The 26,021-nt window shown below is 53.7% G+C and overlaps 10 protein-coding genes across 10 annotated transcripts; 3 read left to right on the top strand and 7 right to left on the bottom strand.

Annotated features, from left to right (window-relative positions):
* Positions 1-149: 149 nt before the first annotated feature.
* Positions 150-1,820, top strand: BU25DRAFT_406068 (PIG-U-domain-containing protein). Its single transcript, XM_033705187.1, has 4 exons — positions 150-340; positions 403-670; positions 719-1,338; positions 1,387-1,820. Exons 1-4 carry the CDS (start codon positions 199-201, stop codon positions 1,623-1,625), a joined length of 1,269 nt encoding a protein of 422 aa, XP_033566949.1. The 5' UTR covers positions 150-198; the 3' UTR covers positions 1,626-1,820.
* A 268-nt stretch (positions 1,821-2,088) lies between these two features.
* Positions 2,089-2,678, top strand: BU25DRAFT_453942 (uncharacterized protein; the record flags this gene model as incomplete). The annotated part of the gene is made up of 3 exons (XM_033709838.1): positions 2,089-2,169; positions 2,239-2,271; positions 2,331-2,678. The coding sequence occupies 3 exons, from the start codon at positions 2,089-2,091 to the stop codon at positions 2,676-2,678; spliced, it is 462 nt and encodes a 153-aa protein (XP_033566948.1).
* A 459-nt stretch (positions 2,679-3,137) lies between these two features.
* Positions 3,138-6,339, bottom strand: BU25DRAFT_453941 (galactose oxidase; the record flags this gene model as incomplete). Its single annotated transcript, XM_033709837.1, has 3 exons — positions 3,138-3,612; positions 3,838-3,901; positions 3,957-6,339. The coding sequence occupies 3 exons, from the start codon at positions 6,337-6,339 to the stop codon at positions 3,138-3,140; spliced, it is 2,922 nt and encodes a 973-aa protein (XP_033566947.1).
* A 2,166-nt stretch (positions 6,340-8,505) lies between these two features.
* Positions 8,506-9,614, bottom strand: BU25DRAFT_406066 (thioredoxin-like protein). Its single transcript, XM_033705186.1, has 2 exons — positions 9,555-9,614; positions 8,506-9,446 (listed from the first exon to the last, which is right to left on the bottom strand). The coding sequence occupies exon 2, from the start codon at positions 9,436-9,438 to the stop codon at positions 8,761-8,763; it is 678 nt and encodes a 225-aa protein (XP_033566946.1). The 5' UTR covers positions 9,439-9,446; positions 9,555-9,614; the 3' UTR covers positions 8,506-8,760.
* Positions 9,615-11,239: 1,625 nt separating this feature from the next.
* Positions 11,240-13,153, top strand: BU25DRAFT_406063 (MFS general substrate transporter). Its single transcript, XM_033705185.1, has 3 exons — positions 11,240-11,812; positions 11,866-12,804; positions 12,854-13,153. The coding sequence occupies exons 1-3, from the start codon at positions 11,290-11,292 to the stop codon at positions 13,015-13,017; spliced, it is 1,626 nt and encodes a 541-aa protein (XP_033566945.1). The 5' UTR covers positions 11,240-11,289; the 3' UTR covers positions 13,018-13,153.
* Positions 13,154-13,453: 300 nt separating this feature from the next.
* Positions 13,454-14,381, bottom strand: BU25DRAFT_406062 (uncharacterized protein). The gene has a single exon (XM_033705184.1). The coding sequence runs from the start codon at positions 14,360-14,362 to the stop codon at positions 13,484-13,486; it is 879 nt and encodes a 292-aa protein (XP_033566944.1). The 5' UTR covers positions 14,363-14,381; the 3' UTR covers positions 13,454-13,483.
* A 1,113-nt stretch (positions 14,382-15,494) lies between these two features.
* Positions 15,495-15,851, bottom strand: BU25DRAFT_81804 (uncharacterized protein). Its single transcript, XM_033712146.1, has one exon. It carries the CDS (start codon positions 15,785-15,787, stop codon positions 15,560-15,562), a length of 228 nt encoding a protein of 75 aa, XP_033566943.1. The 5' UTR covers positions 15,788-15,851; the 3' UTR covers positions 15,495-15,559.
* A 405-nt stretch (positions 15,852-16,256) lies between these two features.
* BU25DRAFT_382502 (uncharacterized protein) lies at positions 16,257-18,032 on the bottom strand. The gene is made up of 2 exons (XM_033704243.1): positions 17,861-18,032; positions 16,257-17,802 (listed from the first exon to the last, which is right to left on the bottom strand). The coding sequence occupies exon 2, from the start codon at positions 17,708-17,710 to the stop codon at positions 16,475-16,477; it is 1,236 nt and encodes a 411-aa protein (XP_033566942.1). The 5' UTR covers positions 17,711-17,802; positions 17,861-18,032; the 3' UTR covers positions 16,257-16,474.
* A 1,613-nt stretch (positions 18,033-19,645) lies between these two features.
* On the bottom strand, positions 19,646-20,661 carry BU25DRAFT_417343 (RNA-binding domain-containing protein; the record flags this gene model as incomplete). The annotated part of the gene is made up of 4 exons (XM_033707800.1): positions 19,646-20,019; positions 20,069-20,412; positions 20,466-20,574; positions 20,628-20,661. 4 exons carry the CDS (start codon positions 20,659-20,661, stop codon positions 19,646-19,648), a joined length of 861 nt encoding a protein of 286 aa, XP_033566941.1.
* Positions 20,662-21,191: 530 nt separating this feature from the next.
* BU25DRAFT_444783 (uncharacterized protein) lies at positions 21,192-25,255 on the bottom strand. The gene is made up of 5 exons (XM_033709403.1): positions 23,908-25,255; positions 23,570-23,853; positions 23,353-23,520; positions 22,472-23,301; positions 21,192-22,420 (listed from the first exon to the last, which is right to left on the bottom strand). Exons 1-5 carry the CDS (start codon positions 25,043-25,045, stop codon positions 21,448-21,450), a joined length of 3,393 nt encoding a protein of 1,130 aa, XP_033566940.1. The 5' UTR covers positions 25,046-25,255; the 3' UTR covers positions 21,192-21,447.
* Positions 25,256-26,021: the final 766 nt, after the last annotated feature.

Raw genomic sequence — 26,021 nt, 5'->3', positions numbered from 1 at the left:
TTACGGGATTGTCGAGGTCGCGAACTTTGGGAAGGCGGGACTAGAGTCGTTCCTACTTTTTTTGAGACTTCCGAGGATGACCCGCCGCGCTAAAGAAGCAGGGGTCCACGGAGCCGCCAGAACACCACCAGAGCTCTGCGACGCTTGACATGCCTGACATGCTCGTCATGGCCCGTCTTTCCTCGTAACACCGCGGAGATGGCTGTCGACAAGCAGAAAGCACTCCTCTTTGGGGGGGCGGCTGCACTGCGGCTTTTGTTGTTCACCGTCTTTCCCGGCCTTCCCAGTCTCCTTGCTGGCCGCGTCGAGGTGTCCACTCCCGTGACAAGCTTCAAGAGGTGTATGTTGTATTCAGTACCAATTGAGGCGAGGAAGACAACAGCAATCTGACACGACTCGTAGTACAAGAGGGACTGTTCCTCTACACCCACAATGTCTCGCCATATGACGGCGGCCTCTACCACCAGGCACCCCTCCTTCTCCCATTGTTCTCACTGCTACCGAATCCATCGCACCATCCATTCGCCACGAACCTCGTCTTCGTTGTGGTCGATCTTCTGAGCGCGTATGCCTTGGCTCAGGTGGCTCAGAGTGGGACAGCTGCTGTCTCCAGGCTGTTCTCATCCTCGCGGAGGGACCTACGATGGAGCAGTGCAGCGATTGCAGCAGGGTACGACATAGCCTACACACATGCCGACTGTATGCTGATATATGCCAGCTTCCTCTACAACCCGTTCACTGTCCTGACCTGCCTTGCGCGCTCGACTTCAGCCCTCACCAACTTGTTCATCCTCACAGCCATGGCTAAGGCGTCCCAGGGAGCCAGCATCACCTTCACACTCGCCCTCTCGTTCGCTGCATACCTCGGCATGCACCCCATCCTCCTCTTCCCGCCGCTTCTCATCCTCCTGTACGACGCTCGCGCAGCAAAGTCAAAGACTGCGCCGAGTGCCTGGTCGTTCACAATCACACATACACTGGGCTTGACTGCTGTGAGCGGCGGGCTGCTCGTTGCATCTGCTCTCTTGACAGGGTCTTGGGACTTCTTGGCTGCCACATACGGTGTACGTCTTCTACTGTCAGACCTTACACCGAACGTGGGGCTGTGGTGGTACTTCTTCATTGAGATGTTTGACTCGTTCCGCGAGTTCTTCCTTGGCGTATTCTGGCTGCACGCAGCATCCTACATGCCTGGCCTTACTATTCGACTGCACAAGCAGCCACTCTTCGTTGCCTGTACCTTGACTGGTATCTTTGCGGTCTTCATACCATACCCCAGCATTGCAGATGCGGCGTTGTACTTATCACTGGTGCCGTTGTTCCGTCACCTCTTCCCTCGTAAGGCCCTTCCCCTCACACACTAGACCAACACTGACTCGTTCGCAGTAATGCGCTACACCTTCCTGGCATCTGCGGCTGTATTATACGCATCCTTCTTGGGACCGGCGTTCTACCATCTCTGGATCTATGCCGGCTCTGGCAACGCCAACTTCTTCTACGCCATCACCCTGGTCTGGAGTCTGGGTCTTTCAGTCATCGTTGGAGATTCACTGTTTGCTGCATTACGGGATGAGTTGGATGTGGAGAGACCTGAGCTTAAGGGCAAGGAAGTCCGACGGATATAGAAGTCGCCACTGCATCTGCATGAGCGGGCGTACACGAATGGATTATTGCCCACTACCGTCTACACGAAAGTATCACTGCTGGTTGGGTTTGTTATTGAACACCTCTTGGATCTGTCAGTATCTGAAGTCGACCGACCGCATACCGTCAGAGAACAATAAGAGCAACTGTTGCCTTGCAGCCCCGCAATAGGGTTGCAAGTTCCAGCGAGCTGATCAGAGGAGCCTGTCAGAGTTTCCTTCACCTCACCTTACCGCCTCTCACCGTGATCCCAAAGGCCCAGCAGCAGCCACTTTATTGAAAGTTTTTGCCCGCTTTAGCCGCTCTTGTGGCAGCATAAAAAGAGCGCATCTGCCCCTCCTTGGTTGTTGTCTTAGTCACTTCATTACCACGTCTCATTCTCCAGTCATACTCAGCGCGCCCAGTCCAGTCTCCACACACCCATCAACACCATTGTCAGCCAACATGTCTGACCCGACCGACCTTACGCCTAGGGAGATGGAAGTGCTGGCCCTTGCGTGGCAATGCATGGACAGTGACCCTAAGGTATGTGTTTTGTCTATCCGCCCTGGCGGTTTTCTGTACATAGTCACACGTGCTAACATCCGACTGTAGGTCGACTATATCAAGCTCGCCGAGCTCACCGGTGTATGTTACCACCATTCACGGTTGTCACTTCGTCCCTTCAACCTACTAACATCCTGCAGTACACAACCGCTTCCGCTGGCGTTACCTTTGGAAAGATCAAGCGCAAGCTCAAGGCCAAAGCCACTGGCTCTTCCAAAGTCCCTGCCACACCAAAGAAGTCTGGCAACGCTGTAGGCAGGCCCAAGACCCCCAAGTCTGGCAAGCGCAGCGCTACCGAGGATGCTGCTGCCGGCACTCCCAGCAAGAAGGGCAAGAAGGTTAGCAACCCAGCAAACAACGACGAAGACGACGAAGAGTTTGGCAACTTCAACATCAAGAAGGAGGAGGTCGTGGACATCAGCAACGGCACGGACGCGTTCTTCCAGGAGGCTAATGCTTACGCTCCGACCGATAACGACCAGGTTTAGGTTTGCTTGAGCGGGAGCTTTGGAGCAGAGCAGTCGTCAGGTGTTGGGCTAGGTTTCAGCGTGGAGGCCTTCAGCATACTCTACTTGTGGCCTGTACTTGAGTCTGCAGTACCAACTTGACATGGGAGGGCCTTGACGTACATTGATCAGTTCGACATGCAAGACCACCTGATCGAGGATTGCAACGAACATTGACTATAAATCTTCCTTTACTTGTCTCTGCCCATTTCTCACCGTGACTGCAAATCTGGGCTGTAACGTAATTTCCTTTTTCCTCACGCAGATTCTGGGCGCACAGCGTCCTCATGTAAGGGCTGCTTCACCTCTCCTTCCTCAAGCTCCTTGCTCCATCACTCTCCACCACTCTTCTCGCACCGCTGCTAGCATAATCGCCGGCACATCGCGCACCAAGGTTCTAATAACACAGCTGCGTCATACAACACCACCACCGCACCACCCTCAATCATCGTGAGTAGCAACAAGCTCATCCTCACCTCCCGCGCGAATGAAGTCCTCGCGCTCGTGTGGCAGTGTTTCCAGAGCGAGCCTAAGGCGAGCTCTCAGCAGCCCAGCTGGCATCGAGGGCCATGCTGGCTGACATCGGGTCGACATCAACAAGCTCGCAGCTCTCACTGGCGGTAAGTACTCGTCCATACCCTCTCGTCCGATGCCACTCAAGCAGAAGGGTGGGTAGAGGAAGAAGCGCGCTGCTGAGCACGGCGGCGATGATGAGGCGAATGCCTCCAAACCCAAGAAGCGCGGCAAGAAGGCGGTTAAGGCTGGCGATCTGAATGGCGAGGAGGCCGATAAGATGATGAATCTTGGTGGCGGTAATGGTGCAGCGAGTGGAGAGAAGGTCAAGAGCGAGCCTGAGGAGATGGGTTTGGATGGGGTGCGGGTGGAGATGAGGTCGAGGAGGAGGTCTAGGGGCAGGCTGGAGGGATTTAGTGGTCTGAACTTCCGGCAAAAAAAATCCTCGACTGCCTCCACGGGTTGGTGGCTGCGCGACTGGCAAATCTGGCGTTATCTGCTTTCTGGGATACGGATCGGATATGGCGACGATATCTGGATATATCAAATTCTTTTAGTCTTGCACGACCCTGCTTCAAGCTATCTACAGAAAGGAAATCTATCCTATCTCAAAAGTCACAATGCCTACCAACTCCCATACATGCTCAATATCTTGCCCATAACAGTCTCAACTCGTCCGCTCCTCTCCATCTCTCACTACTCATGTCAGCCCCAATCCCACCCCCTCCCCATTCAATCCGCTCTCACTAACATCCCTCCTCTCCCGCCCACCCCTCCCCATCTCCCTAATCCTTCTGCCCTCCATCAACCCCCTAAGACCCCTCTTCTGCAACCCCACAACCGCACTGACAACCCCATTCCACACCTCCCTTTCATCAATCCCACTACTCCCATACTCCCCCGAATCGCTCGCACTTGCGCTCGTCCCCTCGCTCACGGCAGAACTAACCTCATCATCGCTTGGCGGCACAGCCGTATCGATCTTCAGCGCCCTTAGGCCGGCAGCCATACTGCTCTTGCCCTCCGCACCAGTACTGGGCGACCCCCCATTCGTGCCATTAAGGTTCTTGCTGAATAGATTATTCACGCCCATAAACGCCACGCCGCTGCCGCCGCCCGCCGCCATGGCCGCGGCGTTGAACACAGCGGCTGTGTTGCGATTGTCGAGCAGGGCGTGCAGGCGCTCGATGATGGCTTCGAGCAGCCCGTCGATGTGGTACGGGCGCGCGAGTTGCAGGAGCGAGCACAGGATCTGCGGGGTGCAGAGCTGGCTGCTTTGCGGAGGGAGGGAGGAGGTGTAGAGGTAGTGGATCAGCGCTTGCAGGGTGAGGTGCGTATGTGGCAAGTATAGTGTTCTTGGGCGTTGGGAGGGGGGCTGCGTTGTGGGGTCTGGTGGCGAGAGGGAGGTGTATGATGTGCTTGAGACGGCTGTTGTTTCTGAAAGGGTGATAGTATTGGCCGTGAGGGTTGTAGCGGCCGAGTAGGTGGTGCGAATTGAGGGCGTAATGGTTATGCTGGACATGCGGGAGGGGTGACCACCAGTTGCTGGACGCAAGGTGGCTGCATCGGCGCTGTCTTTTTCGGCACTGTGTGTGCTTTCTCGCAGCAGTTGGTTGAAGTAAGGACCCCAGCGCCGTGCAATAAGGCGCGAATTGACGGGTATTCGTTCACCGTGTATGGCGAGGAAGTCCATGTCAGCGAGCTCGCGCATACCGAGGGCGATCTGACCAAGTTCGATAGCTGACGGTGATAGTGCTCTTCCACCTGCCAACATGTCGAGGCCATCGTTCTGCGGTGGGGCACTGACGGATCCAAATGCTGAGCTTGGCGTTACTTTACGAGGATTGTCGTATAAACCGAATGCCTCAAGTTCGACAACGCACATGTTTGAAAAGTTTATCCGTCGGTGGTTATAGTCTTCAACAAGACTTCGTTTGCGATTACCCAGGATGACGAAGCTGTTTCGCCGTGTCCAGAGCACGCCTCTGTTCCAACTCCCTTGACTGAAGATGTTGCCGCCAGCTTCTATCCGCCCCCAACTTAATGTCCGCAGATCTAGTGCCCATAATGCGTACTCTTGTTTTGAGGATGTCAGGAATGTCCCGCTGACAACGAAGTGGTTGTTGATAACTCCACCGTTGGGGAAGCGTAGTCCAGGTGGTGAGAAGTTGCCGTTCATTGGCTTCTCGGATAACGATCCGTCGGGATGTCTTACTTGTAGTTCGAGCTTGACATCCAGGAAGTTGTAGTTCGAGTATATGAGCATTGATGATTCGCCAGTGGGGTTCGATGTTGGTTCGTCTGGTGATCTAGGCTCTCCACGTGCTCCTGCACCTATCTCGTTGGCAGGTGTGCTCGTCAAGGGTGCCACAACGCTACGGTACGCGCCGCAACTTCTCCCTAGCGTACTTGTTGTTGTCCACTTAAGACTCCTCAAGTTGAACACACTGATCTGCTCGATGTAGTGGTTTGCACTATCTTGACCACCGACAACGACCATCTCAGCGCCTCCGTCGCCCTCGAGATTGATCCCTATTGACCCCTGATTGGGGTTGCCTGATGACGGATTATGTCTTATGGCTGTCATGGCAGCGCTAGTCGAACTGAAGACAGCGGAAGACGGCAGTATTGTTGCGCAGTGAGCATATCGGCCCTGAGGTGCATCGTTCGTTCCAACGTGCATCCATGTCCGTGTAGCAGCATCGTAAATGTGAACATCAGACATCACTACTACCTCAGGTTGCGCATCTGCCGGGGTACCCTGCAGTACCTGGGTCGATTGGTTTGCTGGTGATGTTGCTGGCGACATACCGCCATAGCAGACGAGCTTTGTGTCGCCGAGCGCACATACACTGTGGAAATACCGCGGAGGTGGTATGTCCCCTTTTGTCTCGATCTTCGTCCAGTGACGCTTGACAAGATCTAACTCATACAAGTCTGAGGTGAGCTGCGGTCTTGTCCGTGATAGTCTCCTTCCGCCAAAGACGTAGAGCTTGTCGCCGAGGATCGTGGTGGTCGCACCTACTAGAGGATGTGGTTCGCGACCGGTAGTCCGGTGTACGTTACAAACTAGTCCAGATAAACCTGAAGTCGAACTTGAGGGTGTTGCGAGGCCTGCTGTTTGCGCCATCGCGGGGGAAGGGGTCATACCTGACCCTGGTGTGCGTGCAGAAGATATTGGTGGCCGTTCTGGCGCCCCATCCTGATCATCTTGTTGATGCAAGCTAGTCTGGCTACTATTCACGCTTGAGTTGTAGTTTCCACTCCCGCTTCGAAATCCATCGGGATACAACTGCGATGGTGACGGCGCCGATGTCTGTGAATCAATGGTGCTGGTTCGACTTGTGTTGGGCGTCTGTCGAGCCATCCTAACCGGACTCTTCGGCCGATAAGAAAAAACAGGGACCTCGACCCGGTCAGGATCGAAAGGGGGCTTGATAGGTGACGTAGAATATCGGTGTGTAGGCAGAACCCAATCTGGTATCACGATCTTGACATGCCGAGACCTCAAGCTGGAGGAGTCGCCAATTGAACCTCGATTCGGAGATGGAAAACTGGAGAGGCTGGGGTGGCGACTCGATTCGATAGTCGAAGAACGCGAAGAGCTGAGTCCAACAGAAATACAAGGGCTTTCAGGTGCTATGGAGAGATCATAATCTGGCACGACAACGGGAACGTGCTTTGACCGCGATCGATGCGACGAAGCGCAACTTTCAACAGGAGACGACGAGTCAGATTGGCTGGGCTTCCTGGCCGAATGGGTCCAACGGTAAGAACGGATAAGGGAACCTGCAGTAGACTCGTGAGAAGTCCGTCTCTGAGTCGACAAAGCTCGTTTGAGCTTTAACGCTTTGGGTTTCTTCCAGAAAGAAGGATGGTCGTCTAGAGGCTGGGTACTGGCTGCTGCGGAGAAAGCAAAAACACCTAGTGGGACGGCCATTGTCAGTGTCAGGTCTACTGGAGTAACCAAAAAATCGAAGAATGGCATGGGGATGCAGAGAAACACAGAAAGAGGAGAGTGCCCTGGTTTTCAAGTACCTCAGGCGTTGCCAGCTGCAGCAAATATCTATTGCAGGCCTTGCCGCAAGGTGGTTGACCACTAACGAAACAATTTGCAGCAGGCTTGGAAGCCATGTTTGCAGATTGGGAAATGATACACATCTGTTGTGCAACTCTTCGGTGGTGTACCAGGATCCAGCTTGCAGCACTAAGCGCCCTCAGGTGTTACAGAGGCTGGTGGAGGGTAAAATCGATTCTTGCAGTTCCAAATTGTTCAAACAATGAATATCTCAGCTGAAGGGCCGAGATTGGTAAAACCTCCAAGACAAAAAGAAAGGCACGTGTGGTAGCCTGATCGAAAGAAAGAAAGGTGGTGAGAAGGAATCGAGGGGTTGGGAATGAGATCACTGGCCTTACCTCAAGAACCTTGCCCTGCACGAGTAACGGGTGCGGAAAAAGCGACAGCCGAACGGCGGTCGACGCGGCGGACAGAAAAGAAGACGTGTTGCGAACTGGCACTGTGGAGGCAGCACACCTGGGCAGCGAGGATGAGGTGAGCGCAGAGGCTTTGGGACCAATCCAGATGCGGCAAGGACGCCCTCGGCGTGAGCTGTTGTCCTTCAGGCCTGTTACTCCTTGCACCAAGGTCCAGCTGAGCAGAAGAGGCTGAGATGTCGACAAAACGTGCTCCAAGGTACCAAAGGTATACCGGCAATGGTTGAGCGGTATGACAGTAAGCGGAGCAAGTGCAATGCGGGTCTTGATTTAGGCCCCGCGTCGACCTGCTGGTGTGCGCCGTCGCGTGGTCTGGCCTGCACTAAAATCGGCTAGTCCTATTCCGCATGTCCAGTAGGCAGACCGCGACTGACAACTCTCAAGATCGGTTACTGTGGAGGATGGCGCACGCACGTCGCTATTGGTTTGTTACAGCAAAAGACATGAACTAGATGTGTTTTGTTTCTCCTCTAACTGGGCTTAGTTGAGCCTGTTTCCTTGGCAGGCGCAGGCAGCCGCATGAGTCAACGACGTGATTGCAGACCGAACTGTCCAATCTGACTTGGTACCTGCCTCAAGCTCAGTCAACTACCACCGCTCTGCAGGTACTTGATGAGTGCCGTGGCGAATCAAGTGCTAGCAGAATGGACTCAAGGCCTATCAGCGTGTAAGAACTGACACAGATCCTCACAAGAAACATGTGGGCAGCAATCCTGGAACAAACCACCACACGTCAAATCCTACGCGTCAATGCCGAATAATCGATAGGGAATTCAACAAACATGCATTGAAACCAGCAGGGGTTGTCATTCTTTCATTATGCAGAGCGTTTCAGACCTATGAAGTAAATCGAGTCTACAAACATCCATCGAATCAGATGCCCGAGAACATCCCACTCCATTCGAGAAGCATGAGGACCAGGTTGTTGAGACCAGCCCTTCCAGGTGACAGCCTAAGATTACAGCTCATCATCTACGATGCCCAACGCTTGTATCCGCTGTATCTACTCCGAGTGCGTCATGCAGCTCTCACTGTGCCCAACGGTTGATTGAGGCGTTTATGCGGCAGAGGTCTTCTCCTTGGGGAGAGGAGTGAATCGCAAGTAGGGCTTGACGATCCTGAAGTCAGGGAAGAGTGTCTTGGCCTCCTCGTTCTTGACACCAGGGTGGACAATGACATCGTCACCGGGGACCCAGTTAATAGGGGTGGTGACCCTGTGCTTGTCGCCGGTCTGCAGGCTGTCGAGGACGCGGAGGACCTCAGCAGTGTTGCGGCCAGTGGAGGCGGGGTAAGCAAGGATCAGACGAATGGTCTTCTTGGGGTCGATGATGAAGACCGAGCGGATGGTGAACGCAATACCCTTGGAGTCAACGTTGGTGGCATCCTGGTGGTCGATCATGTCGTAGGCAAGAGCGACCTTGCGCTCCTTGTCGCCAATGATGGGGAACTTCAGCTGGGAGCCGGAGATCTCATCGATATCCTTGATCCAGCCCTCATGGCTGTCAATGGTGTTGGCAGAGAGACCAATGAGCTTTGCGCCGCGCTTGGTGAACTCAGGCTCGAGCTTAGCGAAAGCACCGAGCTCGGTGGTGCACACGGGTGTGTAGTCCTCGGGGTGGGAGAAGAGGATGACCCAGTTGTCGCCGATGAACTCGTGGAAGTCGATGGGGCCCTGAGTGGTCTCGGCCTTGAAGTTGGGGGCAGTGCTGCCCAGACGGAGAGTCTCGTTAGACATTGTGTTTTCTGTTCAGCCTCGTTAGAATTGTTCAAACATCACAAACATGAGGGGTGGCGGGGTAGCGCGGGGTAACGTTTGAGCTCCAAACGAGCACGCAAGGGAGAATTCTTTACAGAAAATTTGGAGTTGTCTTGAAGACGGGTATCTGGAGTGCGATTGTTGCGATGAAAACAGCAAGAAGAATTTGGAGGGGCAGTGAGGCGCTCTCATGCTTTTCTAAGTCCCTCCACAACGAAGCTCGAGGACCGAACGCAGCTAGCGGGCATTGCGCAATACTCACGTGTTGGCCATACAAAAAGATTTCTGCCATCATACATCCCACGTCAGAGTGGTTTAGACCAATCTCACACTCCACATACGGGGCGGTATCGGAGCGCCAATGATATGCCCCTCACGCCCAGAGCAGTGAGAGGGTGAGGACACGTTGGAACGGCAGACAGAACTTGCGCGATCTTGAGCCATCATGGTGCCTTCAGCTTCTGCGGAATAGGAAGCCAAAGTGTCTGTAGTATCGTTCGTCCGCTGGCTTCGTGGTTAACACTGGGCGGAGGTTCGCGTCTTGACGTTTTGGACGAGTGTAATTGTCCTGAAACTTGAGTTTAGAGCAACTCATACCAGAAGCGACCACCACCAAAATGACATGGTGGCTCGTCCATTTGAGAGGCGAGAAATATTTGAGTGGTGAAAGCTCGAACTGGACGCAGCTGATAGGACACAGCGGCTGTAAAGTCCCAAATTTGGTCAGTCTTGGCTTCCTCCACGTTGTGAATCGTTAATGCCTCGAGGAGTCACTCAGGCAGACCTGAATGCCGTCACCTACCAAATATATCACGCCGTTCATCCTAGCTGGGCTTCCTCATCAAGAAAGTAGAGGGTAAAGAAGAAGGCTAGGCCTGAACACTGGCGCCTCACACTCCTCATGTCGCGAGGGTGTCTACATGCAGCCTTCGGCAGGGTACGCGGCAGTATCCGCAGTCAATGCACACCGATCCCATATCATACATTTGTAAGATGCTAAGGTTGTTTATATGCGTGTAACATAGAGCAGTCAATGACAATCTTATGGAGCTTTCAACTCTAAGCGTACAAAAGTTGCTCACTAATTGTTGCTTTGGTGTTGAGGGTCTTCAAGTGTCACACAGCGGACGGTTGGCTGAGCTCCGAGGTCGTGGCTTCCTCCAGAGTTGTAACAAATGTGACATCTTCGACGTTTGACCTTCATCTGGGCACACTCCAGCGCGACTCTTCATCATCTCTTTGTAAACTCTTTCTTGAATCGCAAGCCCTGTTAATAATACGCGCCTACATACGGAAATAACGCGTTAGCAGCGAGCGGGGATGACCACTACGACATCCCTGCGTCCCCACAGCGCTGGTCCGTGAAGCCCGAGCGATCTCCAGGAACCTGCAGCAAATCTCATCCTCCCTGTCTCGCGCACGCAAGCTGTAGGTAGCCCATCGCTCTTTTGGCGGTAATTCTACAGCAGTTCCGTCGCAAGGAAGGCTCTAATTTGGCACAGCCAAGGCAAGACCGTGTTGCTGCTCCTCCATCCATCGAGCTTACCAACACAGCTAGCTAATGTTATTCCCGACAACTATCAAACGCTTTCCCAGCGCCCCGGATTCTGTTGGAACCAGCAATAAACCCGGACAAAGCTCAACCTCTTTAATTGGCTTACGGATGCCTAGCTGCCCACACGTATGGTCTCTTCCGGGCCGTTTAGGACTATGAAGCTCTAGATTTTAATTTCATCATCCCCAATTCCTGCTTGTATCGACTTTCACCAACTCCTTCGACCCTCAACCAAACTCGCAAGAAGGAGACGCCTTGGGCACACAGATGGCAATATGTCAGTTAGCCCAGAAATCGACTTGCCGAGGAATTCAGAATCAGGAGTCGAGAATCCAACCCACAGTCCGGAAATAAGAACATTCCCCGTGGTCGACTCCCGAAGAAGTTCTGACCCCGCCTTCAGCAGCACCAAAGACCTGGAGAATGGGAAGTACGAAGAGCAAGAGGAGGAATTGACCGACAACAACCTTCCTGTCGATTCCAGCAATGAAGAAATTGTTTGGAGGTATCTAACCTTCGAGACGAAGCTTCCACATCCGACAAGTCTGCTTCCGTCAATACATCCGACGACGGGCAGCGACCACGGACCACCTCCAGAGCCGCCAAACTCCGTGAAGTACACAAACCCATTCGATTGGTCCGAGAAGAGAAAGAACTTTACAATATGGGTCGCATGTGCCATCACGGCTCTGACGGCCTATGCTGCAGGGTCATACACTCCTGGTGTTGCGCAAATGTCGGCTGAATGGGGCGTCAGCAACGTTGCTGTTCTAGTCGGCATCACAACTTTCACAACCGGTATGTATCCGAGAGAGAAGCCGAGTTGACCTGAGATCTGACGATCAGTCTAGGCTTTGCTGTGGCACCTATGGTCCTGGCTCCATTCTCCGAGATCAACGGCCGTCGTCCAGTGTTTCTCGCTTCAGGCATTCTATTCGTCATTTGCCAACTATGCACTGGCTTCACACAATCGTACGCGGGCATGCTAGTCGTCCGGTTTCTGGTCGGAGTAGGCGGCTCTACGTTCTCGACGATGGTGGGGGGTGTTGTGTCTGACATCTATCATACCGACGACCGCAACAAACCAATGGCCCTCTTCTCTGGAGCTGCACTTTTCGGAACAGGTTGGGGTCCTTTGGTTTCTGGATTCATTGCGCAGAACTTGTCGTGGAGATGGATTTTCTACTTGCAGACCATCATGGCCGCCGTCATGGTCGCTTTCATCTGCGTCATCTTCAAGGAGACACGAGGCTCTGTCCTCCTCTCAAGGAAAGCCAAAGCACTCAACAAGTGGTACGATGCCCGCGAAGCAGCAGGCTACTACGGCTTCAACGTACCCGATCCCGAGGAACCTTCAGTCACCATCTCACAACGTATACGGTGGAAAGTCAAGTCCGATGAGGAGCGCGCCTCACTCAAAACCATGATCGGCGTCTCGCTCTATCGACCTTTCCACCTTCTTTTTACTGAGCCTGTCGTTTTTTGGTTCTCACTCTGGGTGGCTTTCTCTTGGGCGGTCCTATACCTAACCCTCGCCGCCATCCCCCTCGTCTTCCAAAACAACCACGGCTTCTCCCTGCAACAAGCCAACGCTGTCTTTGCAGCAATGTGTGTGGGCGCTCTGATCGCAAGTGTGCTATCCATCTACCAGGAAAAATTTGCCCGGAAGCACGGCAAGCTCATCAACAGCCCCGAAGGACGATTGTACTTTGCATGCGTGGAGAGTGCTTGTATGCCAATTGGCTTGTTCATGTTCGGCTGGACGAGCGCGTCAAGCATACATTGGATCGGTATGTTGAAGAATGCAATGTGATGTAAACACCCCGCTGACACCACAAGTACCCACGATCGCGGTCTCTATCGCTACAATCGGTATCTTCACCATATATCTCAGTGTGTTCAACTACCTAGCGGATACATACCATCGATACGCCAGTTCTGCACTTGCGGCGCAGTCTTTCTGCAGAAATATTCTTGGTACGTCAACACTCAATGGTCAGTGACCTCAAACGACTACTAATACGACATTACAGGCGGTATCTTTCCCCTCGTCACAACACAGATGTACAATAAGCTCGGGTACGGTCCAGCGAGTAGTTTGCTGGGTGGTATTGGCACGCTGCTGACGGTCGTGCCGTGGATTCTTGTTTTTTATGGCCCGAGGATCAGGGCAAGGAGTAAGTTTGCGAGTGAGATTATGAACACTTGAGGACGAAGGATGGTGTGAAGTTATAGACATAAAGATTGAAAAGCAACATATACCCAATTCTTCCTATATGGACGCATCATGAAAACCTGCATAATTGCGATACGAATAAGCCCACGTTTTTAGAAACGACATGAGGCGTATGCAGAAGTTGAATCTATCTACAAAATGCCTCCACCTACAACCATATAGATGCTACTAACACCGAAAACGCAACAAACATAACGCCAGCCCATGCACCTCACACATATTACTCCCGGTCCTCACGCGCCTTCCATCTGCACCTCCCCCTCCGTCGTATCAGCCACACCATCCACTTCCCTCGCCACCGTCTGCACGTGAGCACCTCCAAGCTCAACAATGACATTACACACGCCATCCGCCCACGTCGCAAACGCTCGCTCAGTGAGTACATGGTACCAACTCTCCGCGCTATCGATAACCTGCCAGCCATTCGTTCCAACTGTCTTAACCGTGTACTTCGCGCCCGATGCCTCCACACCCATTGCCGACTGAGGCTGCTGCTCGTCCTTGTCGGGCTGCAAAGCGTTCGCAGCCGCAGCGAGTCCGACTAGACTCTCACTCGAGCGAGCGTCTGCCGAGGTAGTCTCTGAAGTGGAGTTGTCCTGAGGAGTCTTCACGGATGGGTGAAGTAGCTCAGCGCGATGGACCATGGAGCTGATGACTTCCAGGAAGGCGGTGTAATTGTAGAAGGTCAAGTGTGCGGGACGGGTCGTTGAGATGCGCTTCTCGTAGAGCTTGATGCTTTTGGAGGTGCTGGAGGTGTAGGTCAGGAAGATGTTGATGTTTGTGAGGTGTGGCTCGACGGTGTCGGTGGAAAATAGTGCAAAGGGAGCTGTTGGCAATGAGAGGGCTGGGGGATTGGAGGCAGGAGGTGCGGTTGTATTGGGTGCTTGTGTCTGCACAGTCGTCGTAGTCGGGGTGGAAGGTGAATGCCTCTGGACGGCGGGGCGCTGGAGTGTGGGGTCAAGCGCTGTCTGGAGATGCTGGTCAACATCGTGCACCGGCGTGGCAGGTGAGGTTTGGTGAATGGGAGCCTCGACGCTAGAGTCTTTCTCTGCCTTCTTCCCGCCCTTCCGAGTATCGATGGCGTACAGCCTCTGTCGCTCGTTCGTCACCATCCTCCTCATCAACGGCGTGACAAGGCTGATGATCTTGTTCCCGTCTCGCGGCCACACCAACTTCTCCCCTCCACCTTCTTTTTCGCCCAATGCTGCTGCTGCCTCACTGTTCTCCCTCTCGCCAGGCTTCTCAACGTGCTCACCGAAGAATTTCTCGCCCAAACCATCAGCAAGAAAGTCTCGCACACAGTTGAAGAGGCGGAGCTTGACCATGTCAGTATCACCCTTTCCGCGGTTGCCGACGCAGGATTGACGTTCGGGGTGCGCAGGCGAGAGCATGTAAGCCTTTGCGAGTGCTTGCAGGGCAATGAAATTCTCAGGCGTTATGTTGAGGGACATGAAGAGCTTGGACATGGGTGGGCGCGTGTACTTGCGTGTTGGATTGGATGATGTGCGGCGGAAGAGAGCGGCGGCTGAGTGGACGCCTGCTGCGCGGGCGTCGATGAGGAGGCTGTCGCGGGATGGTGAAGGGCTGGTGTTGGAGGCAGGGGAGCGCATAGTGGTGTCGTTGCTGTTGGCTTGGAGACTGGGATGGGTGGATGATGTGTCGATGCGATGGCGTTTCACGGTGGAGCTATCATGGTCTTGCGATTGGGATCCGCTAGAAGTAGGTGCGTCGATCAGAGGGCTGGAGCCTCTCTTCCTCTTGCCTTTGCTCTGTGGGTTCGGAATTGCTGTCTCGGTAGGATGCATGGCCACGGGATCTTGGTCTGCAGCTGTCGTTGCAGCTTCCAAAAGTTCCACCAGGTTGTGATTCTCTTCGAAATCGTTTTGTTGCCTGTCTGCTCCGTGTTGACGGGCAGCGTGTTCGGAGTACAGGGGGAGATGCTGGTTCTCAGTCGCATGCTTGATGGCTATAATAGGCGCGAGGCCATAGTCTCCGTCTTGAGGTGTGTCGGTCTGCGCGGCAGCGGTTGAGCTGTTGGTACCCGTGGACAGCTGGCCGGCACGCATCTGGTAGTAGGGAGCGTTTGTTGCCATTGCTGCCAATCACTAGATCAGATCGGAAGGGCGTGGTCAAACAAGTAGGTCTGGATTGATGGGCTGTAGAAGCAAGACTGTCAAACTTCGAATGTAAGTACTTGATCAAAGACTCAAGAGAAAGCAAGGCAGGGAAGAACGAATGGACTCGATGCAAGCCAGGCTCTCGAGAGACACCGCTCTTTTGAATGCAAGATCCCAGCAGTTGTGGTTTGGTCAGGTGCGGATACATGGCTTGGTTTGTTCGAAGCAACATAAAGTCTGATTTGCGATGAGATGGTTTGACAGCAGATGCGAGATGCGAGAAGGCAGGAATATGGTGTTTGAGAGATGGTAATGTGACATTCGATACATGCAGGCGAAGTTTGCTACAATCAAAGACGGCAATGGCGTTGCAGCAGCTGTTTGCGCACCTATTGTGGTGCTGGTTGCTTGCTGCGTCATGCTTGTCGTTGTCGTGTATGATTGACAAGCAGGAGACAGCGACCGACCAGCGGCGGCGCGTTCGTGGGGGCGAAGGGATGGCGTTTGTGTTGTTTGCATTGCGTGTCAAGTCTGTGTTTGCACACTTTGCTTACATAACAGCAGGTCTTTCAAGTGCGTGAGGAAGAGATGCAATGCCAATGTTGTACATCAAGAAAAGAAACAATAATTGTGCTTGAGAGACGTGTGCTGGAGATTCAATGGCAGTAATGGTATGAGCCCTGTTGTTATACCTTTTGAAGGTGATTTAGCAGACCACATGGTGGTTGTGCAAACTCCCTTGGCACATTCTTTATCGCTAAATCCGGCGCGAGCGCTCGAGTCGTTGGGGCGCAAAGTATATCGAGACCTGTCTATTGGTGGTATTCCTTGAGGACTTCCACGTTCTACATGGCATAATCCAGCGTGAGTTGAGTGGATGGTAGGAGCCAACACGGTAAGATTTGTTTGGCTAGCAATATGTAGCAGAAGTAGACATGCTCCGCCTGAGTAATGCGATACTGACTTACGTGACAACAATGACAGCTCGCTGGCTGCGCTCTACTGCTTCAAGAGTCTAAGTCTGTAGATGGGTATCCTCCCATATAACGCCAGAGACCTGTAAAATCCCTTCCTGTACCAGAACATCAGATTCAGAATTGACTTCAACTAGAAGCCATCGTCCTCGTGCCACACCCTCCCCGCTTCTTTCGCTCTATTCTTTGGATCCTTCCCTCTCACCTCCGCCTCATCCCTCAAACGATCCACAACCGGCCTCAACCGATCAATGTCCCTGTGGAACTCCTGATCCTTCCCCAGCTCAGGCTTTTCTAGTCCCTTCAACTTCTCTTGATCACCCTTCTCCTTCGCCTCCTCAACTTTATTCCATTTGTCTTCCCAATCCCTGAGGTCACGCTCGCGGTCGGCAAGCTCATTCTTCAAGCTCACAAAACCATCGAATTCCTCTTCCCCACCAAAACACGTCCCATACTGATCACAGAAGCAAACATGTTCTTTCGGACAAAACACAGCCTCACCCGTGAACACAAACTGCCACACATACTCCCAGATTCTCCCAGAGAGATGATCCGGAATCTTGGTCTGGAACAACCACTCGCGATACCACACATACTGCGCATGACTCTTCGCCTGAATCCTCTCCCGACTCAGCGCAAATTGCGCACAACACGGCTGCGCCAACATACTCGGGATCTCGTCGAGAGGAAATAATTCCGACCACGACTTGGCAAGCAGGACTTCCTCTTGCTTGAAGTCGTTCTGGGCCGTCTCGCCGGGATGCATCCAGTCCGGACAGCCAGGGTACCAGGAGCAGCGCATGTTGACGAAACCTTCGCGCCAGACGCGCGGGCGAGAGAGACGGGATATCATTTTTGCGGCGTCGTTGCCGAGGATTTCGTCGTTGTGCCAGGCGAGTTGGTGCGCGTGCATGAACATCGTTACGTCGGCGAGCTCGTCGTAGTGGTCGATTATATATGTGAGATATACCATGACCTCGTGTCCTTTGTTCTTGGGAGGGTGGAGCGGAGCGGAAGGATCGTCGACGACGTAGATAGCGGTTTGTTGACCTGGAATCTCGCGTTGTAACCATTCCATATCCTCCTCTTTTGTCCTCGCAATCACGAGGGTAGATGTGTAATTATGCCCTGCTGGTAGCGTTGAGCCAGCTTTGAAGTCTGGTCTTGGGTTCCAGTTCGCATAATCTGGTTCCTGTTGGCTTCCACCAGTCGCATCGTGCGCATGGCTGTTCCCTATGTGCTCTCCAAGCCCTATGTGCTGTGGTAACCCTTCCCATGTCTTGTGCACTGTTTCGCCAAAGAAGAAGAAGAGGAAAATGGACACAGTCGCGGCAAAGGCGAGGAAAGGAATGACCTTCCGCTTCGTCATTGTATTGCGCCGAAGGGAGGAGTGTGTGGGGTATGCGGCGAGGAAGAGCGAATGGTAGCCCTCACACAGGAGAGAGACACTACGGTTCCTTTCTATACCACGTTGTTAGCATGACGAGATCACAGACTGTACCAGATGGCATGCGCTTACAGTGGAGTAGCCGCGCGGCGCGCTGTCGCATTCAATCGCAGGTGAATAATGGAAGCCTCCCTCACATGAGGCTATCAACACAATGGCAAACAATGCAAAAGCAAGAAGGGAGCGCACGAGGCTGCATAGAGGACAGAGAGTCACCTCGAGGTCCCCAAGAGGGACCGACTCGTATTTGCGCTCATCATATGCAAGCCCGAGCAACGTCAGCTCATCACAATGGTGCCGGATGCGATGGACCTAGCCGTTGCCCAGAACCCGGACTTAGGGGTTCGTGTTCGATTTGGTGCAACGCTAGTCCTGAGACGAGCTGCACTCGGGCACCATCTATGGTGGCGCTGTTTCTCCTGCAGCATTCCAGCTGCTTTTGCAATGTTGAGAGATCATTATATTTACAGGACGAGAGCTTTGACATGCGAACCAGCTTTAGATCAGCTCCAAGGGTGGATCATTTAATTACACTACGGGGTCTACGGTTTCTCCACGCGTTTACGTAAGCTTTCGCGGGCGCCGGTCTAAGCTTGTCAAACATGGCGGACGGCATCCAGGTACCAAAACGTCCCATGAGAGGGTCACCGTCGCGCACGTGTGGGGATGTCAAAAATTGGACAACCTCAACGAGCAGCTACGAAGGCAAGCCTCAGCCATACGACTGACAGTAACTCTGGTCGACAATCGATGGCTCGCTTTAGACGATGCAAAAAGCAACCATTGATGAGATGAGATGCTGCAGCTGCAGGCCCTGCAGAATGTATCGCCTACCTGAACAAGCTTCTGGCTATAGCCAAATTTGGCGCAGACGCTGCTGTGTAGCCTGACCAGCTATGTCTAACATCAGGGCGGACTGTGACCTTGAGTTCTTACCAGGTTGGTGATCGTGTAGACAAAAAGTTGCGCGATAGCAGCGAAGCAAGGTGAAATATTTGCAAGACTAAAGGAGGAAGTACACAAACGGAAGCTGGGACACGCACCTTCATCTGCAGCTGCCCGTCGGCCAGTGTTCGCGACGCGCAAGGCATCGCAGCGTCAGTTTGCGTTGGTGCAAACCTCAGCAATCGTTTGCATGCTGTTGTCACGGGCACTGGCATGAAACAAGGCAGAACTTTTGAGCCTGGAATCTGCTTGCGCGCAGCACAATGCAGACTGTTTTATATGGCGTAGTACAAGGTGGATCTGTTTCTTATCGCTGCGTCCTAGGCGAGACAGGGTATTGCGCAATTATCTGGTGGTCTTTGCTTTTGTGATCGGATGGCGATGACTGCTGACCGCTTTATCTGGGTTTGTCGCAGGCTGTTGACACGGGCGCGGTTATGACAGGTGATATTGACAATATCTAGACAGTGGTGGTGGCGCGGCAGGTGTTGCGGATGAATTATTTGACGTCCAGGTTGCATCGTAAGGGAAGTTATAGAAGTACAATTTGTGTCGACGTAGATGTTCAAGACGACTGATGCTCCAAAGGGCTGTGAGTGATGCCCCAGAAGCCTTTACCGAGTGCTGATAACCGATTCTCCAAGGAAAACTACCGAGCCGAAGATGTGTGGGAATTGTCGAGCTGCAAGATGGCAAACTATCGAAGTGTGCTACCGTGCGCTGCTGCGAATTATATCGAAGAACTTTTGCCGACCATTCCCTGTGATGTGAAGCCGTATTATAAAGCGAGCCCATTGGCGTACCCATGGGGTTACATGCGTGAAGTGCTGAAAGAGTAGCTTGCTTTGATCAGAGTAGCCCTGCGAAACCTAGCTTAGTACCGCTTGGGTTCTACCTTGATTAGCAGGGGAGCTAGCGGTAAGAACGGTCGTAGTCACCACCCTCGTACGAGCGGCCTCCACCGTACGATTCGCGAGGAGGAGGGGCGTCGTAGCCGCCTCCAGAACCACCACCAGCTGGGGGAGGGGGTCGGTCATAGTAGCCGCCGCTACCACCGCGACGGTCGTCACGGCCACCGTCCCTGCCACCGTACCCGCGGTCGGAAGCGTAGCGGTCTACACCACGAGGGCCGTAGTCGTCTCGTCGGCCGCCACCATAGCCACGGTCGTCGTAGCGGCGAGAGCCATAGTCGTCGCGACGGCCGTAGCCACCTCCACCGCGACGGTCGTCAGAGTAGCGGTCGCCATAGCGAGGGCCTCCGCGACCTCCGCCCCTGCCACCGAACTCTGTGCTGGTGTCAGTGTGCAAAAGCCAAACGAGAACAGTCATACTCACCACGCTTGGGGGGACCGTAGTACTTGCCCGGGGTGGGAGTACGGGGGCGCGCACGGCGAGCCTTCTCGATGCTCAGAGTCCTGCCTTGGTGGACCTCGCCCTGCAGACCCTCCTTGGCGGCGTCTGCCTGCTCAGAGGTGACCATCTTGACGAAACCGAAGCCACGAGACTCCTTGGTGTGAGGGTCGCGCATGATGTTACACTGCTCGACTTCACCATACTTCTCGAAGAGACGTGTGACCTCGTCCTCGGTCAAGCTGGGATGGATGCCAGTGACGAAGAGGTTGGAGCCCTCGTTGCGGCTCTCGTCTGCCTCACGGTCGCGAGGCTGCGGCGGCGGGCCACTGAACATGTATTAGCCAAATAGCTCATCGGTATATACCTGAAGCATACGTACCGGCTGTCACGGCCGTTGGGAGAGGCGCTGCGGGCGCGGGCGTTGTCGTTGTCACGGCCGTCACGGCGCGGTGACCTGCTGCGGTCGCGCTCATAGCCGCGAGGCTCGTCTACCCGTCGGTGTTAGCGAATGGCGCAGTGGCACAGGAGCGTTGAGACAAACCGTCGTAGCCGCGTTGGTCGTTCTCGTATTCCATCTTGTGCTGCGGTGTGGGTGGCAGTGGTGATGGGAGATGACGAAGGTGAGGTGTTGTTTGTCGGCAAGAAGGTCTGGATTTTTTGGCAGCTCTAGCAGGGCTGATCGACAGAGCCGCGCCTTTATTTAGTAAGCGTTCACGCTAGTCAGGCTGCCGCAAGAGACGTTGCAACCTTGTAGGTGAGTGGGGACAGCGATAAACGATAGACAGATGTCTTGGTGAGAGAGGAATGGATAGCAGGTGAGCGCGTCTTTATGGGCGAGACGTGCGCGGCGGACAGATCGAATAAAGGCAGGCGCGCCCCTTGGCGTTCAGAGGAGTGAGGCAATTGCGAAGTCAGGGGGCAGCTACCAACGCCCTGTTAGAGCGACCTGTCGCAGCAACTCTACGTATCTTTATGGCGTCACTAGTCCACCATCGTGCGTCTTCTCGGAAATACTGGTACATTTCGCCAGAACATGGGTTTGCCCTTGGTTTCAGCAAGCTATGGTGAAAGAGACGTCAAGTTGGAATATGCGTGTCTGTATCGTAGCTGAATTACTAGAACTGCCAGTCTCGGTCCGCAGCAATCGTCATCCCATTACTCCCTGCTGAAATGCTTCGCAAAGATCAACTCCAAGATCCCACAAGGGTAGTTCCGCGGCGTCTTGCCATAAAGTGAGAACTAAACACCGGTTGCGCCTCATCTATCAAGCCAGAGGATGTGATGCAAAGAGAAAGGTAATACATAACATGACCGAAAAGGACATGCCGGGGTGAAACAATGTGTGAGAAGAAAGAAATGAATCATCTATACGCTCGCGAACGTCTTTGCCTCTTGCGTGCAGCTGCTTTGCGCAATTCCATGGCCTGAGCGTCAGCCGCTTCTTCGTCTGGCTGTACTGGGTCAGAGTCTGCGAGTCCATCAAGCTCGTCGTCGTCAAGCTCGCTAAGATCTTCGCTCATGGCTTTGAGAACTTCACGGCCAGCCCAGATTGGTTCGTAGACCGTAGTACCATGAATGTCGAATGGCTCGAGATACCATGGAATGCCTCCGTTGTGAAGTGGGTTGAGTAAGTTCTTCTCGGACCTTGGTGGCGTAAGAGGCTCCGTACGCCCATTGATCTTCTTGGCGTCAAGCTCCATCGCATCGCCCTGAGGCTCCCCATTTCCATTGGAGGCATGCAAGGTATCTTGCCCAAGTTGAGCCGCGATGGCAGCCTCGTCTGCAGCCTCATCGTTTATGGAGTGATTGTTGTCAGCGGCGTTATCGTCGGGCGTGGGTGCGAGCTGGATATCGTCTGCCTTTTGAACGGCTTCCTCATGGGCAGTGCCGTTGGTCATTAGCTCAGTGGCTTCGTCATGGTTTGTTTGCTCGGTTTCGGTTGTGTAGTGAGGAGCGTCTTCGACAGAAGTAGCAATGTGTCTGCCCTGCAGCTTCTGTTCGAGAACCGTTTCGAGATCGACAAGCTTCTCAACTGGGGCTTTGGCCATGTCAGCTTCTTTGCGCAAAGCATCTTCGATCTGCGGCTGCACACTCTTGATGATGCGCTTGACCAGTTTCTTCGTCTCCTTCTGCTCAGCTGTTAGATTGTGATGCGCGACCTTACTCAACTCGTTATCAGCATCTCCGACATTGGTGACAGGTGCAAAGTCGATCTGAGCGCTCAACACCACAAGCAAGTCATCGTTGAACGCCTGGACAGACGTGTAGGCCTTCTCGTCAAGTTTGGTCCTAAGCTCGCCGAAGCCTTCCGCAAAGACACCTTTGCTATCATGACTGCAAAATTGATTAGTCGAGAATATAGGGTTGACAAGGGATTTCACTTACTTGATCGCCCTATCCAGGATGGGACTGAGGATGAAAGGAATAGGAAAGTAGACGCAATCCAGGATATCCTTGAGGATCATGACGTCTTTAAGCTTCTCAGCCTCGCGTTCCTTAACGTTCTCGCAAAGGACACGAATCTGTTCCATGTCATCCTCAAGACGTTCAGCGAACTCGATACGTCGCTGCAAACGAGGCCGTCCGGCAGCGCCCATTCCCGCAAAATTACGGCGAGTGATCTCCATGGATGAGAAAGCCTCCATTTGTAGTTGAAGGCGCTTGAGTAAGGCGGCACCGCGGCGTGCCTCACGCTTCAGCGTCCAGTACTTGCAAGCTTCTTGCACAAACTCCTTACGTTTGCGAACATTGAACTTGATCAGAGCGTTCTCGACATTGTGGTAGATGGCTTGGGGTACCACCGGTGCTCCAGATGGCAGCCTCCAGGACTTAGCCGGTTGCCCACGCTTACGCTTGTTACTGCCAGGGACGCCGTCGTCTTCGTCGTCGATTGCATGCGCTGCATGAGTCGAGCCAATCGATAAAGCGTAAACTTGGCTGTCCGGCCAGCGAACGTGACGCATGGTGTGTCGGTAGAAGGCCTTTGCGTCTGCAATGGCTCCCTCAACGTCGTTCTCGCGCCGCCAATCAGAAGGGGTATGTCGATCACAGTATGCCTTAAGTACTGTAGAATCGAGTGGATTTGAGGATTGAGAAGACTTCATCCGCAAGCACAAGCGTGCCTTGCGTGCACAGGTGACGTGGAAGGCTTCGAAGCAGGACTTGTGGCCGCATTGTATGCATGCTCCCATCTTTTGCTTGCAGATATAGCAAGACTGCAGTTCCAGTTAGTTGTGACACAAATTTCTCGATGACGATGGACTTACCAGCTTCCAGCGTGTCTTGGGGACCTTTTCGACATCTTGTACTGGCTCTTGAAATGTCACGTTGCCAAGTGATACTTCGGGTATCCACATGGCACACAGGAGATGTGCCCATTTCATAGCTGTCGTTTGTTTGAAAGCGCCGTCTCCATTTGGACAGAATATGCAGCCCTGTTCCAGGTCAGTAAGGTCCGCTGGACGTATGGAGGCAAGGACGTACCGGAAGCTCACTAGCAGGTGTGCCACGACCCACCAGTTGACAACGTCTACAAAGCCATTGTCCTTCTGGAATGAACGGCACACCGTAGCACTCTTGATGAACCGCCAAGTCACAACCATCGCAGAATACTATGGCGTTGGTGTTCTCACAATCGCCATCATCACAGATCGCGCATTTTGTATCTTGTTCCTCCCCTTGTCCAGCAGGCTCTCCGTTGACAGCGGCTGCACTACTAGATCGTGGCCGGTGTGTTTGCGGTGGCTTGGGGTTTGGTTTAGGAATGCCTGTGTGTTGTCAGTAAACTTGGCTTGAGTAGAAGATAGATAAGCAACACTCACGTTTCTCCAGCGCGTGCCACTCCTTCTCGATCTGAGTTATGGTAACCTCGAATATCGCGGGCTTGATGGCTTCAACGTCTTCAGCCTTTCGCTGCACGTTGAGTGCATCTAACCACATGTCGTCCTGCTCGTCCATATCGTACTCTACCCGTCCAACCGCGACCGCTGTTATGGATCCCTCAGCCTCGTTCTGTAACGTGAGATCCAGGTCCTCCTCGATCGAGCCCTCCGGAAGTCGAATCAAGTTGTTCTCAGCCCTAGCAAAGACCTCGCTTTCTTGGTAACCGATGTTTGCCATTGTCCTATCGACATAGTTGACTTTGACTCCTTCGCTCTCTTCATGCGCCTTGAAGGGGTCGACCTGGCGTACACATGGCTTCGGTAGATTCAGCTTCTCCCTCGGATTCATAGTCGGAAGGGGGTTGATCCGCGGTCGAGGAGGCGACCCAAGCCCAGCAAGCATCGAGTCTCTGTTGCGAGGCGGGCGCCCTGGCCGCCTCTTGGGAGTAGCCAAGATGCTGGCCGAGCCATTGTACCCACCCTCCATCTCCTCGTCTTGAGTCTGTTGTGCGCGCAGCCCATCGAGCATGGCAGAGATACCGCTGTCCACCGCATACTGGCCAGTTGACGATGCTTGTCCAGGTGTCCCTGGCACCGATTCTGCAGGGCTTACGCCGTCGATCTGGTCTGCGCTGTAGACAGGGAACTCCGTATCGATGTCAAGATCTGGGTGGAACTCATCCCAACTCCGCTCCTCCCTCGGCTTGTATCCATCGTTTTGCGCCACGGCGGCGGCGACTGCAGCAGCCGAGCTGGAACGCGGTCCAGCAGGCGGCCTTTCGCGTCGCGGTCGTGAATATGAGGGCGACGGCGCGAGATCGGGAAGGGTCACGCCTTGTCGTTCAGCGTTGAGGCGTCCGATGCGACCGCGGGGCCCTATGTACGCGTAGCCGCCTGGTCCTGTTCCTCCAACGGGTGTCTCTACACCCTCGTCATCCACGTAGCGTCCCCCGCCTCCTGGTCCACCTGGCACGTATTTGCGCTTCTTGCTGGCAGGCACCGAGTCGGAGATGTGTCGTCTGCGTGGCCTTTCGGAGCTTCGTATGCGCGTATTGGGTGTATCAGGTACAGGCGCCATGTAGAGGGCTGAGGAATGTTGAGAGAGCCAGCTAGGGTGAGTCGCAAAAGACGCGCCGCCGGCACTGGTGTTATCTGCCGGTGGGGCTACCGCGAGCGCAAGTCCACCAGACACGCTGAGGGCGGTATGGTCATCGATAGCAGAGCGGCAGGCGGAGTTTCGAAGAATGCGCAGGCGTCGAGACGTGCGCGTTGTCGAAATGCGCCTCCTCTTTCCCCAGGTGAGGTTGCGTCCTTTAGCAGGTGCGAAGGCAAGGGTGCCTGATCAGGCCTAGCGTGATTGCCGAGCCGCTTAACCCCATATACCTCTCGTTCCCGCGCTCCACTCTTAGCCGAACGCTCAAGGCAAGTGAATTCCGCAACCCACCCACTCTCTTGGTGCTTTGATGCCGGCAGTCGCGTGGATCTGGTAGGACGGTCTCGTATTGGGCACGCTTGCGACTCCCATGCTCTCTCGCCTATCGAAAATTCATTACTGAATGACCTTTCCATGTATCCACAAGTAAACGGACCATCACCAGCAGAGTTGTCAACAATCAAGCGATAGGCAGATTGATTATTGGATCAGGCCTGACACGGGCCTCGCTATGGTCTTTTGACACTTAGTTGGGCAATCAATCTGGAGATCGCTTGATTGTTGACAACTCTGATCACCAGCACTCTATGAAGTGCTCCTGTGCCTGTATCTCTTTGGAGACATTCGGCGCACTCTTTTCGTGCGCTGGCATAGATCTTCTGAACATCCACCCAGATAATTGTACCCCAAGGCAAGAAAGATTGATGATCCAGACTTGAACGAATCTCAGAGTCACAGATCGACGTCAACATCTCGCGTGGGTCTGTTGTTTTCAAAGAAATTAAGTTCTGTAGGTGAGTTGTCCCCAGCATCTGGACTGCAAACCCCTACAAGGCGCCTTATGACGAATTCCATGGGAGTCAAATGCTGCATACGATCCGCATGCTCGCTTCGCACCTAG

The sequence above is a fragment of the Macroventuria anomochaeta genome (genome assembly GCF_010093625.1).
Source record: "Macroventuria anomochaeta strain CBS 525.71 unplaced genomic scaffold BU25scaffold_2, whole genome shotgun sequence".
NCBI classification, from domain to species: domain Eukaryota; kingdom Fungi; phylum Ascomycota; class Dothideomycetes; order Pleosporales; family Didymellaceae; genus Macroventuria; species Macroventuria anomochaeta.
This window is presented reverse-complemented; position numbering and strand designations above follow the sequence as displayed.

Coding starts and splice junctions, on each gene's coding strand:
- BU25DRAFT_406068 (XM_033705187.1), top strand. CDS start 199: ATGGCTGTCGACAAGCAGAAAGCACTCCTCTTTGGGGGGGCGGCTGCA. Junction 341..402: donor CGTGACAAGCTTCAAGAGGT/GTATGTTGTATT, acceptor CACGACTCGTAG/TACAAGAGGGACTGTTCCTC. Junction 671..718: donor AGTGCAGCGATTGCAGCAGG/GTACGACATAGC, acceptor GATATATGCCAG/CTTCCTCTACAACCCGTTCA.
- BU25DRAFT_406066 (XM_033705186.1), bottom strand. CDS start 9,438: ATGTCTAACGAGACTCTCCGTCTGGGCAGCACTGCCCCCAACTTCAAG.
- BU25DRAFT_406063 (XM_033705185.1), top strand. CDS start 11,290: ATGTCAGTTAGCCCAGAAATCGACTTGCCGAGGAATTCAGAATCAGGA. Junction 11,813..11,865: donor CATCACAACTTTCACAACCG/GTATGTATCCGA, acceptor CGATCAGTCTAG/GCTTTGCTGTGGCACCTATG. Junction 12,805..12,853: donor GTCAAGCATACATTGGATCG/GTATGTTGAAGA, acceptor TGACACCACAAG/TACCCACGATCGCGGTCTCT.
- BU25DRAFT_406062 (XM_033705184.1), bottom strand. CDS start 14,362: ATGGTGACGAACGAGCGACAGAGGCTGTACGCCATCGATACTCGGAAG.
- BU25DRAFT_81804 (XM_033712146.1), bottom strand. CDS start 15,787: ATGACGCAGCAAGCAACCAGCACCACAATAGGTGCGCAAACAGCTGCT.
- BU25DRAFT_382502 (XM_033704243.1), bottom strand. CDS start 17,710: ATGACGAAGCGGAAGGTCATTCCTTTCCTCGCCTTTGCCGCGACTGTG.
- BU25DRAFT_444783 (XM_033709403.1), bottom strand. CDS start 25,045: ATGGCGCCTGTACCTGATACACCCAATACGCGCATACGAAGCTCCGAA. Junction 23,854..23,907: donor GTGGCACGCGCTGGAGAAAC/GTGAGTGTTGCT, acceptor GACAACACACAG/GCATTCCTAAACCAAACCCC. Junction 23,302..23,352: donor CCAAGACACGCTGGAAGCTG/GTAAGTCCATCG, acceptor CTGGAACTGCAG/TCTTGCTATATCTGCAAGCA.